Source organism: Hoplias malabaricus, chromosome 2 (assembly GCF_029633855.1).
Source record: "Hoplias malabaricus isolate fHopMal1 chromosome 2, fHopMal1.hap1, whole genome shotgun sequence".
Classification (NCBI taxonomy): domain Eukaryota; kingdom Metazoa; phylum Chordata; class Actinopteri; order Characiformes; family Erythrinidae; genus Hoplias; species Hoplias malabaricus.
In genome coordinates, this window is record NC_089801.1 from 43,811,092 (window position 1) to 43,824,744 (window position 13,653).

At 39.9% G+C, this 13,653-nt stretch overlaps 1 protein-coding gene across 8 annotated transcripts in view; it reads left to right on the forward strand.

Moving 5' to 3' along the window:
* The window catches only part of fat1a (FAT atypical cadherin 1a), a 105,497-nt gene that overhangs the window by 75,012 nt on the left and 16,832 nt on the right, over positions 1–13,653 (forward strand). For all 8 annotated transcript variants that reach the window (XR_010800288.1, XR_010800287.1, XM_066659801.1 and 5 more), the window contains 3 exons: positions 701–897; positions 1,825–1,978; positions 10,252–10,485. Coding sequence is in view for 6 of the 8 variants with exons in the window: in XM_066659801.1 (XP_066515898.1) it covers positions 701–897; positions 1,825–1,978; positions 10,252–10,485 (585 nt within the window). In the remaining 2 variants the exon portion in view is untranslated. The remainder of the gene's footprint in view (positions 1–700; positions 898–1,824; positions 1,979–10,251; positions 10,486–13,653) is intronic.

The window sequence follows — 13,653 nt, forward strand, 5'->3', positions numbered from 1 at the left end:
GACTTGTGAGTTTTACAAGCGCCTAATTGCCTGAGATTCAGTGGTGCGTCAACTCTCTGATACAGCCGATATCATCAAGGCAAACATCAGAGGAATGTCAGCTGATTAAGTGTGAGCTGTCACTTAGCGCATCTCTCTTGGCAGACAGCTTTGAAATCTGTGCAGTGCTGGCATACACATGCATCTTCCCTCTTAGTATTAGATCATTAACCCTTCAAAGACTTAATGCCTTATTAGTTACAGTAGCATTACATTTACAACAGGTTTTCCAACCCAAACCTATTTACACAATTGTGGTGGGGCAGAAGGTAAAAGACAATACAAAGAGTATTTGATGTTTAACCTTACCAACATGAGAAGCAGTGCTGCAGGTAGTGTAGCTAACTCAAAGCTCCAGGGTCCTGCTGTTTTGGGTTTGATCCATGCCTCAGGTTCTCAGTGTGTCTGTGTGGGTTTCTCCAGGTGACTACACAGTGCTAGATTAATTGGCAGTGCAAAAGTGAGTGGGTGTGTTTGTGATACACTGTGATGGACTGGTGTCTCCAAGTCTATTGTAAGATTCTGACGACAAACTTCAAGTTTAGGTTCTGCACTTTAAACAGAACTCAGCTTGTTCAAATACAGGTCGGGAACATGCTTGGTTTTGATGAGTGATAACCTGCAACCTCTAAGGTTTATATGTGTACCTTGTGGTATGCAGGTGGCGACCCCTTGGGACAATTTGGTGTGGAGTTGGCTCAGGGAGAGTGGAAGGTGTTTGTGCGTAAGCCACTGGACAGAGAGGAAATGGACAACTACCTGCTGAACATCACCGCTACGGATGGTACCTTTGCTGCCAGAGCCATGGTGGAGGTCAAGGTGCTGGATGCCAACGACAACAGCCCAGTCTGCGAAAAGGTAGGAGTGTGTGTGTGTGTTTGTAAGTTTCAGTTCATCAGTGTCAGTTAAAGAGAAAAGCTCATGGAAAACAGAGAGAATGTTAGTAAATGAATGTTTGTAAAGGTTTTTGTGTAAAATGCAGCATTTCAGACACGAAGAAAGATCATTCTGCTCTGGCCATGGTTTTTGAAAGTCTGTGTGTGTGCGCGCGCGTGTGTGTGTGTGTGTGTTTCGAATAACAGATATGTCACAGTCACTGTCTCTAATCGTTCTGCTTCATTTTTTTCTTTTTTATTTACACTTATTCCACACCCCCCACAATCTGTTGCACTTATTTCACTCTCTCTGTCTTTATTCTATCCTTCTTCTTGTTCTGTTTGTCCACCCACCTACTTCTCTGTCTCTATCTCTTAGGTCTCTCACACTCTATCAATATTCTATTTTCTTTATCTTATTTCTCTTTCTCTCTCTTCATGTCTCCTTTTTTCTGTCTTCATCTCTCACTCTTGTTTATGATCTTACTCTTTCTGTCTGTCCCTGTCTTGCTCTCATTCCTTCTGTCTCTCTGGATTTTTCTATATCTGGCTATTTGTTCTCCTAATCTTCAGGGTATTTTTTCTTTCATTTATTTGCCTCTTTTCCTCAGCACACTTTATCTCAATTCTTTCCCTCTCTTTTGTCTTCTCTTTTTCTTCTCTTTAACTCATAATTTTCTATTGCTTCCTTTCTCTTTCACTTATTTTCAGTCTCTTTTACTTTTTTTGTCTCTCTTTCTCCTACACATTTTTCTAATTTTCTTTGTTTCTTTTTCTTTCTTTCTCATTATTTTGTTCTTTCTGTGAACTGGAGTGCCCAAACATTGTACAGTAATGTATAGCAATATAAAATAAAATTTGTCCCAGATGATTACTTACACTCTCTCTCTCTCTCTCCCTCTCCCTCCAGTCTATGTACAAAGAGCGAGTGGCTGAGGACTCTACTGCTGGACGCCTGGTGCTGCAGGTTTCTGCGGTGGACGCTGATATCCGATCCAATGCCCACATCACATACCAGCTCCTGGGAGCTGGGTCCCAGCACTTCAGCATCGACCCTGAAACAGGTGAGTGTGTGTGACCTAAGAGGAACCTGTCCCCAATAGTGTTGCACGGTATACAGATACTAGAAAAGTATCCCAATACTTTATCATTAAAAACAGTACAATGCCCAATATAATCAGTACCGATACTTTAAGAAGGAGTGTTTAAAATAAGCACGATATTTCCAACGTGTGAAACGGGGGGCAGTGTGCACCCCCAGCACTTTCCCTCTCTTTTCAGAACTTCTAGCAAGTTATTTAAGATAACAAAAAACACGCACCAGTTATTTTCAGTGCAAACCTTAGCTACTTTACAGTATAGAAAAAATCTACCTCTAGCACACCTTGTTAGAACACCGGCACTGACCGTGAGCGGGAGAGACAGCTCTCTCTCTCCATGGCTTCTCTGCTCCCATAGACGGAGCTCCGGGAGACACAGCTCCCTCAATGCGGCTCGTCTGCTGCAGAGACAGAGCAGCACAGTCGGTCCACACAGCAGCTCACACAGATCAGAATGAGCTGCAAATGTGCAAAAAGTGCTGGCAAACACACAGGTTTGCTTCCTTTTATGTTGAATGAATTCCTTTTCTGAACTCCCAAACTGAGATCACATGATTTATTGAGGCATTCAGCATTATTCAAACAGCAAACAAGGCCTGTGAATGTATGACATGGGACCGAAGGTGCAATTGGACCCAGAAATAGCAAAACCTCACTTGTGGCGTCACACTTAACAAGCACACACCAGTGATTTTGCTGAACATCCTTTTTTTGCCATGGTATCGTTTCAGTATCGCTATTGAGATATTTAGGCAGGCATTGTATCGAAAGTCATCATTTTGGTATCATGACAACACTAGTCCTCAAACAGGCAGTGTCTGCTAGTTAGGGATGGGCGGTAACTGTCTCATAATATTAACACAGTGTACCGTATTACAGTGGGAGGTGTGGTGTACTGTGCACTGCTTTGCTGCATGAGCCTCATATCTGTGGTGTGGATCAAGTGAAGCGTTCAGCTCAGCACAATCCGACAGTGCACACCGACACACCTGTTGACTATAAATACTTGTTTCTGAGAGCAAATTTCAGTGACTGGTGCTGGAATAAGATGATTCTACACTGTTTAGAAGCACAGCTGGCCAGCTAACAGGCACTTGTGTTTTAGCACTTCATAGCAGATGTTTTTTCCAGCAATGTGTGGTTCATATCAAGCATAATTAATGTGGTGGGCTACTAGGCTTGTACTTAAAGACACAGAATAGAAATTTGACACACCACACACATGGTAATTTTGAAATACCGCCCTCACGCTGTCCACATTTTTAAATAACACGGTATACGGTATTACCGTTATACTGCCCAGCCCTAAGGCTAGTTTTAATTCAGCTGTGTGTGGGTGTGTTGTGACAGCTCTTGTCCCCATTAGTGTCAGAACTCTTACACAAACTGACACACGGCCTCGCTCTGATAGTCACACTGCAGCCAGAACCCTACTTACACACGCACACAGTAGCTTCATTGTGTGTCAAGGCTTTACTTCTGTTCAAGGCATTATTGCAGAGATAGAGAGTCACTAGCACGCATTCTCAATCACACACACAAGAATCTCCATATTCAAATTCAAGGCCAGTAAAACAGTAAAAGCACATTATGATCCCTCAGCAGGCAGTCGCTTGGCACTCGGACACACGCACACACACTCTGCCGTCAGCAGAGTGTCTGATTGAAGTCTGATTCCCGCTGGTTGGATTCTGTGGTCAGCCCGTGTTTCTGTATGTAGTCGCTTCATTATTCTCACTGCATTTGTCCAGTCGTCCCCTCAGGGAGCAGACTTTTTTCCTCTCACTGCTCAAATTAACGATGCATCCAGGAAATTTTACCACTGCTCTCATCTCTGCCCTCAAAGGAGAGCGGAAACATTGGGCAGGAGCAGTGGGAACAGCAAGAGGTCCATTCCAACATCATCAGATTAGGGCGAAACAGAACATGATTCAAAATCACGCCCCTTTTCCTTCTACAGGAAATCAGAGTTTCTGCACAAATCCAGACTTCTTAACCATGAGCTCTTTCCCAATAGGGGACAGGTCAGGGATAGGTTATGGATTGTTTCCCAGTTTACAACTTGGGAGAAGGTTAGTAACAACTCATAAATTCCAAAAATTGTTCTGAAAATTTTCAGAAATTTCCACTGGTAATAAATGAGCAACAGGTCACATATTCTTTACTCTTTATTGAATAATTGTTCATAAATAATCACCAACTGTGAAGTATTTACAGAAATTATTGTTTTTTTTCATTAGAGGTGAGTTTTTTAATGTAATTTTTGGTGTTTTTTTGGTACTTGATATTTGTCTTGTGTGAAAGTTGATTTGAATTTGGAGTCTTATTGTGTGTTTTATTGTTTTCATGACAATGATAGGGCACAGACCATCTGCAAGACACAGATTCTGTAATTAGTTATGATTTTTTTTCTTGTTTTTTCTTGGATGTAAAATCTCTATAGGGTTTCTCATTTTTCACATTTGGTTTTTAAATGAATTTATGTTCCACCAGCGTATGAAGGCAGGATTAGACGAGAGCGAACACACACATACACATAAGCACACGCACACTCATGTACAGTGATAAATGCACTCACAGTACAGATTTGAGATGTTTTATTAAAATGTTGCTATTTTGTCGTCTGGAAACCATCCTCCCTCGCCCTCGCGATCTTGTGTTCTTTTATCTTTCTCTTGCAGTGTGTTTTTGTGTGTCTGCGTGTGTGAGTGTAAGTGTGAACTATTGCTGTTCTTTGTGAATTAAATGTCGCTTATGGCCTGAAAGGCGAACACAAATCAACACAAGGGCTATTGTGAAGGTGTGTGTGTGTGTGTGTGTGGGTTTAACATATCTGGAGGATTTTCTTTTTGTTCCATGAGGGAAAAGAAAAGGCGCTTGTACGTCAGTGATGCCAAGAGACTTCAGCAGCTTTTTATCAGCTCCTTACCAATAATAACTCAACCTCTCCTGCCCCTGCCCTTTTTGTTTTTATGTCTCTCTCCAATTCCTTTTTGTTTCACACTTTCTCTATCTGCTTTCTTTTTTACTCTTCCTTACATTTCTCTGTTTTTTCATTCCCCCCATTCCCTCTTTTTTCTGTCTCTTTTTAGGTACACCAACATTTGTTTCTGTTTTTTTACTTTTTTTCTCTCTCACTTCCTCTTTTTCCTTTCATTCCCTTTTCTTCCTGTATCCACACTCTTTCTGTCATGCTCTTTCTCTCTCTCTCTCTTTCTCTCTCTCATACTCTACCAGTTCTCAAGCATATTTGGCTCTGTTTTCACTCTCTCTCTCTCTCCTCCCTCTTTCACTCCTTTAATTATTGACTCTGTTCCTCCGCGGCTGGCCTTTAGCACTGTGTGGAGTGGTTTTTCTATTTTCCGCTCGTCCTCTGAGACCGCCTTGGCCACTCGACCGTCTGCTTTCTCAGCGTTAAAGACGCTGGCACATTGCCCCCTGGTGGACGAGGGAGAGGATGGATGAGAGTGAGTGGAAGAGAGAGAGAGAGAAAAATGAGGACAAAGACAAAAGAACAAAGCTCAGACAGATTAAAAAGAGAGTGAAAGAAGGGAGGGAGGAAGAGCACACATGCAGATAAGAATGAGAGAGACTGGAAGGAAGAGAAGAGAGGGGGAACAAGGTAAAAACAAGAGGAAGAAAGAAAACAAATTAAAACTCTTTTATCCTTTACCCTTTGCTTTTTTTTATCCCTTCCTAGTTCTCACCCAGTATTTTTTTTCACATTAGTTTTGACACTGATTTCACGTGAGAGTGGGAGTGTAATCTGTCATTAGCTCTTAAATTGGTGAATGACACATGGAGGGAATAAGCTCCACACACTGAATAAAATCTACAACCAGTGTTTTTGTGTTTTTCCGAATAAATGCAACTCACAGAGATGTTTCTTATAGTTCCTGATTGAATCAGTTTATCCTCTATAGAGTGGGTCCCCAACATGGGGGTGGGATAAGTTCCTCTGGCATATCTAGGCGACTAGGGTTCAGAGAAAATGATTGGCTGTGTTTTAATGAAAAGGAGACAAAAACTGATTTTGATTGTGGATTTTTTACCCTGTTTGGACATGGTTCGTTGTCACCTAACATGTTTATTGAAGTGAACAGTTTGTTTATGGCACTGAGTCAAGAGACACACTCGGGTGAGTTTTCCACTCAACCAGAGAGCTAGTTGTTTTTCGGACTCGATAGCAGGTGAAATTTGAAACAAACCAGAAACAAGCCAGAAACAAACATGTCACACATTGGTACATGCATCAATTCACACACACACACCGAGCCACAGACAGTACAGTCCTAAGTGTGTGTAACTGGAGTCCAAACAAATCCTCCACAGTTCTGTTTCCTAATGAAATGTCTGATACCTGCTTTGGTCAAAACACCACAAGCCCCACAGTAGCCTTCTCACTCTGTCTAAACAACCCTATTCAAAACAGCCACTTTCAGTGCCTGTTTCTTTAAATGATAATGAGCCACTTGCTGTTCACCCCCAGAGACTTATAGAGAATCACAGTCGTGTCAACGGAGGTCCAAAATGCTTGATGGTCATATGACTCATGCAGGCTTCAAACAGTTACAGGATATATATATATATATATATATATATATGTGTGTGTGTGTGTGTGTGTGTGTGTGTGTGTGTGCTTAAAAAAAAGAAACAGTACAAAAAATTGCCACTATTTCAGAATTAGTGGGAAAATCTGCTGTTACTAAATTTTAGACTATTATATGTTAATTACAGGCATGTTCCTGTTGTTACAATATTTTAATTAATGCAATGCTCAATTATAATGTACTCAACGTATATTATTATTTTACACTTTATTTTTCTGCCAAAATTTTGCGGCATATATAGTCCTGCAGTTTTGGAGCTATCGACTACGTTCAAACTCCAGATTGTCTGGCTTGATGGTGTGATTCAGGCTTGTATACAGCTTTTTGATGAGCACACTCGTTTGCCTGCTACACTTGTTTTTTCCCATTCATTTTTATGGAATTTTTGGTCAACCTGCTGTACTTTTTGATTTTCAGGATATAGCCATGAAATTTCACTGACCTAGCCTGACTTGGGTACACTGGGACCCGTCACATCAATTTTCAGACCGATCACACTCATCCTTCCCATATTTTCCCTCTTTCAGTAGCCCTCCATTCATTTGAATGGGGAAGGCTACAGTGTGTGATGTCACAATCCACTCTGCTCCTCAGCCTGGACAGGCCTATTCAACTGTACATTTTCTCATAAAAACTTGATACTTTCATTTAGAGACTTCATTTAAATGGTAGGGAAATGTCCCTTTTCTAACACCAGTACGTTTGAAATGATTTCACAGTACAGTGTGGTGTCTCAGCCTCAATAAATAATTTTGGCTTTTTTTTTTCATAATTTTCTGAGCGGGTCAGCACATGTTTCTTTGGTGTTTAACCTGTGATAACATGACCATTTTTTGCTCAATCTGCATAATATTTGCACCAAATTGTTTGTCCTTTGTACTTATCGTAACTGAGCTACAAGCATTTGTTTGAAGTGTGCACACTCCCATTGGAATTCATTGAAATTAGTGTATCTCAGGTCTGTGTGCTTGTGCATGAAATGCCATTTATGACAAAAACTGTGTGAAGATGTGAGAGAGTGAAACTGCATGAGAGAGAGGGAAAGTTCGAGCAAGCCTGTGTGAGCGAGACCGAGTATAAGTGCTAAAGCAAGTCACTTGGGCCAGGATACATTTGGGTTTTAACATGGAGAGTCTTTAACGCTTAAAATGAAAAATGCTTAAAGTGACTTAATGTACTAAAATAACAACTTAGGAGCACCAAATTTTTCTGAACATCTACTAATCATAAGTGCTCTCTGCTGCTGAAACATTTAACCTGTAACTTGAACGGAAAGTAAAACCAAATACACCGAGCTTACTGAGGAAATGTACTAAAATAATGACGTGCAGACTTTTCTCCATCATTATACTGATCATAATTAAGCAGAAATGGTGCATGAAAAGAAAATAGTATACATACGCCATGTTAAGCTGTTTCCTTATAATGGGTTTGAATGGGAAAAAGGTTAACCTTTCAGCAGTAGAGAGTGCTTATGATCAGTAGTAATTGAGAACAATTTGATGATCATAGCTCACTGTTTTAGTACATTAAGACACGTTAAGCTTTTTGTGTCAAACGTTTTAGACTCTCCCGTTTTGACTGCATTAAAAATACACAAGTGTTAAGCTCTCTAAAATACCTTTCTACATCACTACAGTTAATTGTGTAAAAAGAAAACAAATGGACCAACATAAAGCATGAATATATCTTTTGTATTTTGACAACACTTTATAATGACAATGGATGGTGTGTAGATGAGATCTCACTACACCACTTTGGGTGCAGCCATAATCTTTGCTCTTTATTCACCATTGCCGCCCTGTGGCTTCCACACGAATTACGTTGGAATCCATGTGAATTATTCACAAATATCATCATATCTCCACTCTGTCTCGCGCACACTTTGGCTCACTCGCTCTCGGGCGCATTCCGATCGGTTTTGCGAGCACTTTGGCTCACGCGCATTTCACTTGGGCTTGCGAGCACTTTCACTCGGGTCTCCAGCACACTTTGGCTCACTCACTCTTTGTGTGTGTGTTTGTGAGGGGGAGAAAGAGAGGGGGAGGGGAGAGAGTGAGATCGAGGGGGAGGGGGAAAGAGAGTGTCATGCCCTTTTTGTGTTTGTGTGTGTGTGTGTGTGTGTGTGTGTGTGTGTGTGTGTGTGTGTGTGTGTGTGTGTGTGTGTGTGTGACACATAGGTAAACGGACACCCAGTGTTCAAATTAGGAAACTTGTTTTTCTAAGGTGGGAGAATGATCCAAGCTGTGCAATCATTATACGTTTCCTTTAGGAAAGGCATGTTTCTAGTTATAAGTACTGCTTTTTAAACTTGTACAGTAGTCAGTATGAAATATACACTATGATTTCTGATAATTTAGAAGGAGGTAAAGAGATGTTCATAAATCAGTTAAGATTAGTTTTCTAACACATCATGGTGGTTTCAGTGATCCTGTATTGACCTAATTTTGAAGACTATTGAAAAACCTATGATATCAGATTGGACAGAAGGAGGAGTCTTAATGTAGAGATCTGCTATTAAAAACGGTATAATAAAATATCACATCCAGCCTGGACATTAAATCACATATGTTTGCACACATCAAAATATTTTACCATGCATTTATTACCACAATACCACAGAAATAATGGCTTGTTCAATTTAGCAGAGTGAAGTGTCGTTACATAAAGATTACAACAATAAATACAATATGTGAAGTAATGTTCAAAAACCTGCACAGCATTGAAAAGCTTATTTGCTCAAGGTGCAGGATGCAGGTGCTCTTTTTTAATGTTTGCAAGTCTCAGATACACATTACATCATATTCTACATAATCACAAAAATGAAATTCTGTACCTTATTGTTGTGTAACTTTAGCTTAGATTGTATTACAAAAATACAATCACCTTCTCGACCTACAACTGTGCAATCACTCGCCCGAGTTACATTTAACCAATACACCACCAGCCAAGCATCACGCTAGAATAATTTTTCTGTAGTTCTCCAATGGAATAAATCACAAAATGACATTATGAGACGTATTTCAAGCTGTTTGTTGTCATGCTTATACTTTACTCAAAATGAACGGTTAACATTCTCCAAATATGCTAATTTAGTGGGGAACCCCTAGTTTATTGGCTGTAGGTGTGCTGATAATTCAAAATCTCATTCTTTAAATGTCTTAGATTTTGAATGCGCATCACACTCACATCTGTTCTGACATAAATCTACAGCACAGTTGATGTCTGGGGCTAACTTCCGGAAACTACTGAGATGGTCAATTGGAGTGAAAGGAGTTGGAGTCAGCTCTTTCTATATGGATTTGTTCACCCCGACCCAAGCGCACAGCAGTGAGGAGCAGGGAGCAGAAAGTTTTTAGCTGTTTTCACTCTGTTCTCTTTCTTCTCTATACTCATTTTTTCTGTTGTGTTTGAAGTGGCACATTGCTGCGTTTAACGTCGTCTTTGAGCTCTCACATAAACACGGGTCCAGATGATTGGACAGACTAATACTAGATAATAGGTGGTTTACTGATTATCAGATATATCTCTGCTGCTTTCTGGTGAATGACTGACTGCACCTTTAACAGCACAAAGTTGACCCTTTTTTGTTACTTGTTTGTGTGTGTGTGTGTGTGTGTTTGAAAGGCGAGCTGAAGACCCTCTTGCCGTTGGACCGTGAAGAAGAAGAGCTGTACCGGATGAAGGTGCGGGCGGTGGACGATGGTGGGCGTTACTGCGAGTCAGACGTGGAGATAATTGTGGACGATGCCAATGACAACGAGCCACAGTTCCCCTCCGACCCCTTTGCTGTCACTGTGTTTGAGAACACAGAGATTCACACCCCTATTGCCCGGCTACAGGCTACCGACCGCGACATGGGTGAGACAGAACAAATACTTTTTTTTTTTAATTACAGAATTTCTGCTCAAGAAATTTCTGTTCGGAATTTGAAAATTCATATTCAGTCCTTTCAGAATTACATTTTAGTTAGTATTAACTTAACTCAGGATTTAGAAGTTCCTTCTGAAACATTGATAATTCCTTATGGGTGATTAAGATTTTTCCAATTTTGAGAATTTCTTTTGAAAATTGTGCAATTTCTATGCTAAATATAAGAATTATGTTTTTATATTACTGTTATTATTAATAATAACCATACATTTTATTTATATAGCACTATTCAATAACTCAAAGATAATTACAATAGTCACTACATAGAAACATTGAAAAACATACAAAACATTTGTTGGCAGATACAAAATACAAAACCTTATAAAACAGTACAGAATGAATAGATTAAGTAAATGTAGAAGTTTCTCCAGTCAGGACTTTGGGAATTCTCATACTGGAAATTTCTTGGAATTCTTTTCTAGTGCATCTCTCTCTCTCTCTCTTGTTTATTCCATTTTCTATTTCCTCTATCTCTGCTGTTCTCTCTCTCTCTCTCTCTCTCTCTCTCTCTCTCTCTCTCTCTCTCTTCTCTCTCTCTCTCTCTCTCTCTTGTTTATTCCATTTTCTATTTCCTCTATCTGTTCTCTCTCTCTCTCTCTCTCTCTCTCTCTCTTGTTTTATTCCATTTTCTATTTCCTCTATCTCTGCTGTTCTCTCTCTCTCTCTCTCTCTCTCTCTCTCTCTCTCTCTCTCTCTCTCTTCTCTCTCTCTCTCTCTCTCTCTTGTTTATTCCATTTTCTATTTCCTCTATCTGTTCTCTCTCTCTCTCTCTCTCTCTCTCTCTCTTGTTTTATTCCATTTTCTATTTCCTCTATCTCTGCTGTTCTCTCTCTCTCTCTCTCTCTCTCTCTCTCTCTCTCTCTTCACTGTTCTTTGTTCACTCTCTCCATTATTTCCTAAATGTCACAGTTTTCCTGCAGCTCTGAATTCCTTTCTCTTTATTTCAAAAGTCACAAGTCTCTCTCTCTCTCTCTCTCTCTCTCTCTCTCTCTCTCTCTCTCTCTCTCTCTCTCACTCATGCTTCATTCTTTACAACTTCCAACTGTCTGATATTTGAGGAAACTTGCTTGTTTACCATGTCTTTTGAAAAGAAGGGCATTCATAGGAAGTTGTTCCCTCTTTGCTGCAGTAACAAGTGTATCCTCCTTGTTGAAAAGATGTTGGAACATTGCTGTGAGCATTTGATTGCAGCCACGTTGACTGTAGTGACATTGGGTACTGTGTCCACATCTATAGTAGCTGAGAGTAGTTCACTGACTGTAGGGTGAGGCTGCAATGATTTGTACATTTATACATTTATTTGTACGTCATACTGCTGCAGCTCAGCAACTAGAGGGTGCAGAAACGGGTCTTAAATCATTCTGTTCAATTCACTTAATGACCATTAACCAATTTCACAGATTTAAGGACCGCAGGGGGCTTCTGTGTGTGCGTGTGTGAAAGAGAGAGAGAGAGAGAGAGAGAGACTGTGTGTGTCCTGCCTCTCATGCTCATTGTCAGAAATGAGAGATGGATGTGTGGTAAATGGGAGTATAATAAGCTGTAGAGTAATCAATCACCTGGAGAAGTACATCGCATTGATGTGTGCGCGCGCGTGTGTGTGTGTGTAGAGGCTGTAGCTGCAGGGATAATGGTCTCTGCACAAATTGATCAGTGTGAATATTGAAGAAGTATTTATGAAACGGGATGTGCTCGTATTCAGTCTATAACCCTCAAAGAGGTAAACAATGGAGTCTCTCTGCAGCCCCTCCCCACCCTGATTTTGGCAGCTGATTTTAGTTTAGTTTTATCATTAGTACGTTGACTAAAGTGTGTATTAGTTTTAGTCTCATTTTAGTCATTTAAATGTTGTGCATTTAAGTCTAGTTTTAGTGCATTAAAAAATAGTAATATATTTTTAAAGGTTTTAACATTTTAGGGTTATTATTTATTAATAACGTTTATTCATTCATTCATTCATTCATTCACTCGTTAATCTGTAACCACTTATCCAGTACTGGGTCCAGAGCCTGCCTGGAATCATTGGGCGCAAGGCAGGAAAACACCCTGGAGGGGGCACCAGTCCTTCACAGGGGAACATACACACATTTACTCACGACACTTTTGATTAGTCAGTCCACCTACCAACAAGTGTTTTTGGAGCGAGGGAGGAAACCGGAGCACCCGAAGGAAACCCACATGGACACAGGGAGAACACACCACCCGGAGTGGGTGAACCCACAACCTCCAGGTCCCTGGAACTGTGTGACTGCGACGCTACCTGCTGCACCACTGTCAGATCAGATTCTGATCAATAACGTTTAAAAAAAAAATTTTAATGTAATGATATATTTAAAAAGGTTAACATAAAAAATTATGGAAGGAAAATGGTCATTGTTTTCTTAAAATACATTTTGCACTTATTTAATATTAATATTTTATTTCAAAGTTGCTCCAGAAGGTGTCACAAACCAAGAAATTCAAGTCTAAGAATCACTGGCTAACAGTTGATGTGAGCGACTCCCAGACACTCAAAGAAACAATCCTTTGGGAGTTGACTCTCGTTCATTATTCTGCCTGGCTGCTCTCATCACCCAGGCAGCAGCAAACAGATAATTTTCCTTTTTTAAATTTCTTTATGATTTTCAATTATCAAATAAGAAATAATGGGCCATTTATCTTTCACATTTTAGTTTAGTTTTTATTCTTTCATGAAGAGTCAAAAACCATATATTTCTCAGTAAATTTCTCACATATATTCTCTCATATATATATATATATATATATATATATATATATATATATATATATATATACATATAGTTTTCAATATGAAAAATTGGTGGTCAGTGTATATTTCTAGAAATTTTAACAAAATGAACACTGCGGGAAGTAAACTGAAACATTTTTTAAGACACTACTAAAAAATGGCCGAACCAAAACTAGTGCACTTTATAGTGAATAGGGCACAGTCTCAAACACCACACAACAGCTTCTTGTTTTTGTTCCATCATTTGTGCCTATTAGTTGATCTCAGTGAGGACTTTGTAGCTGCTCCACATCCATTCAGACGCACATTTTGTAGTGGTCTTCACATCGTGGACGAATAGCAGTGCA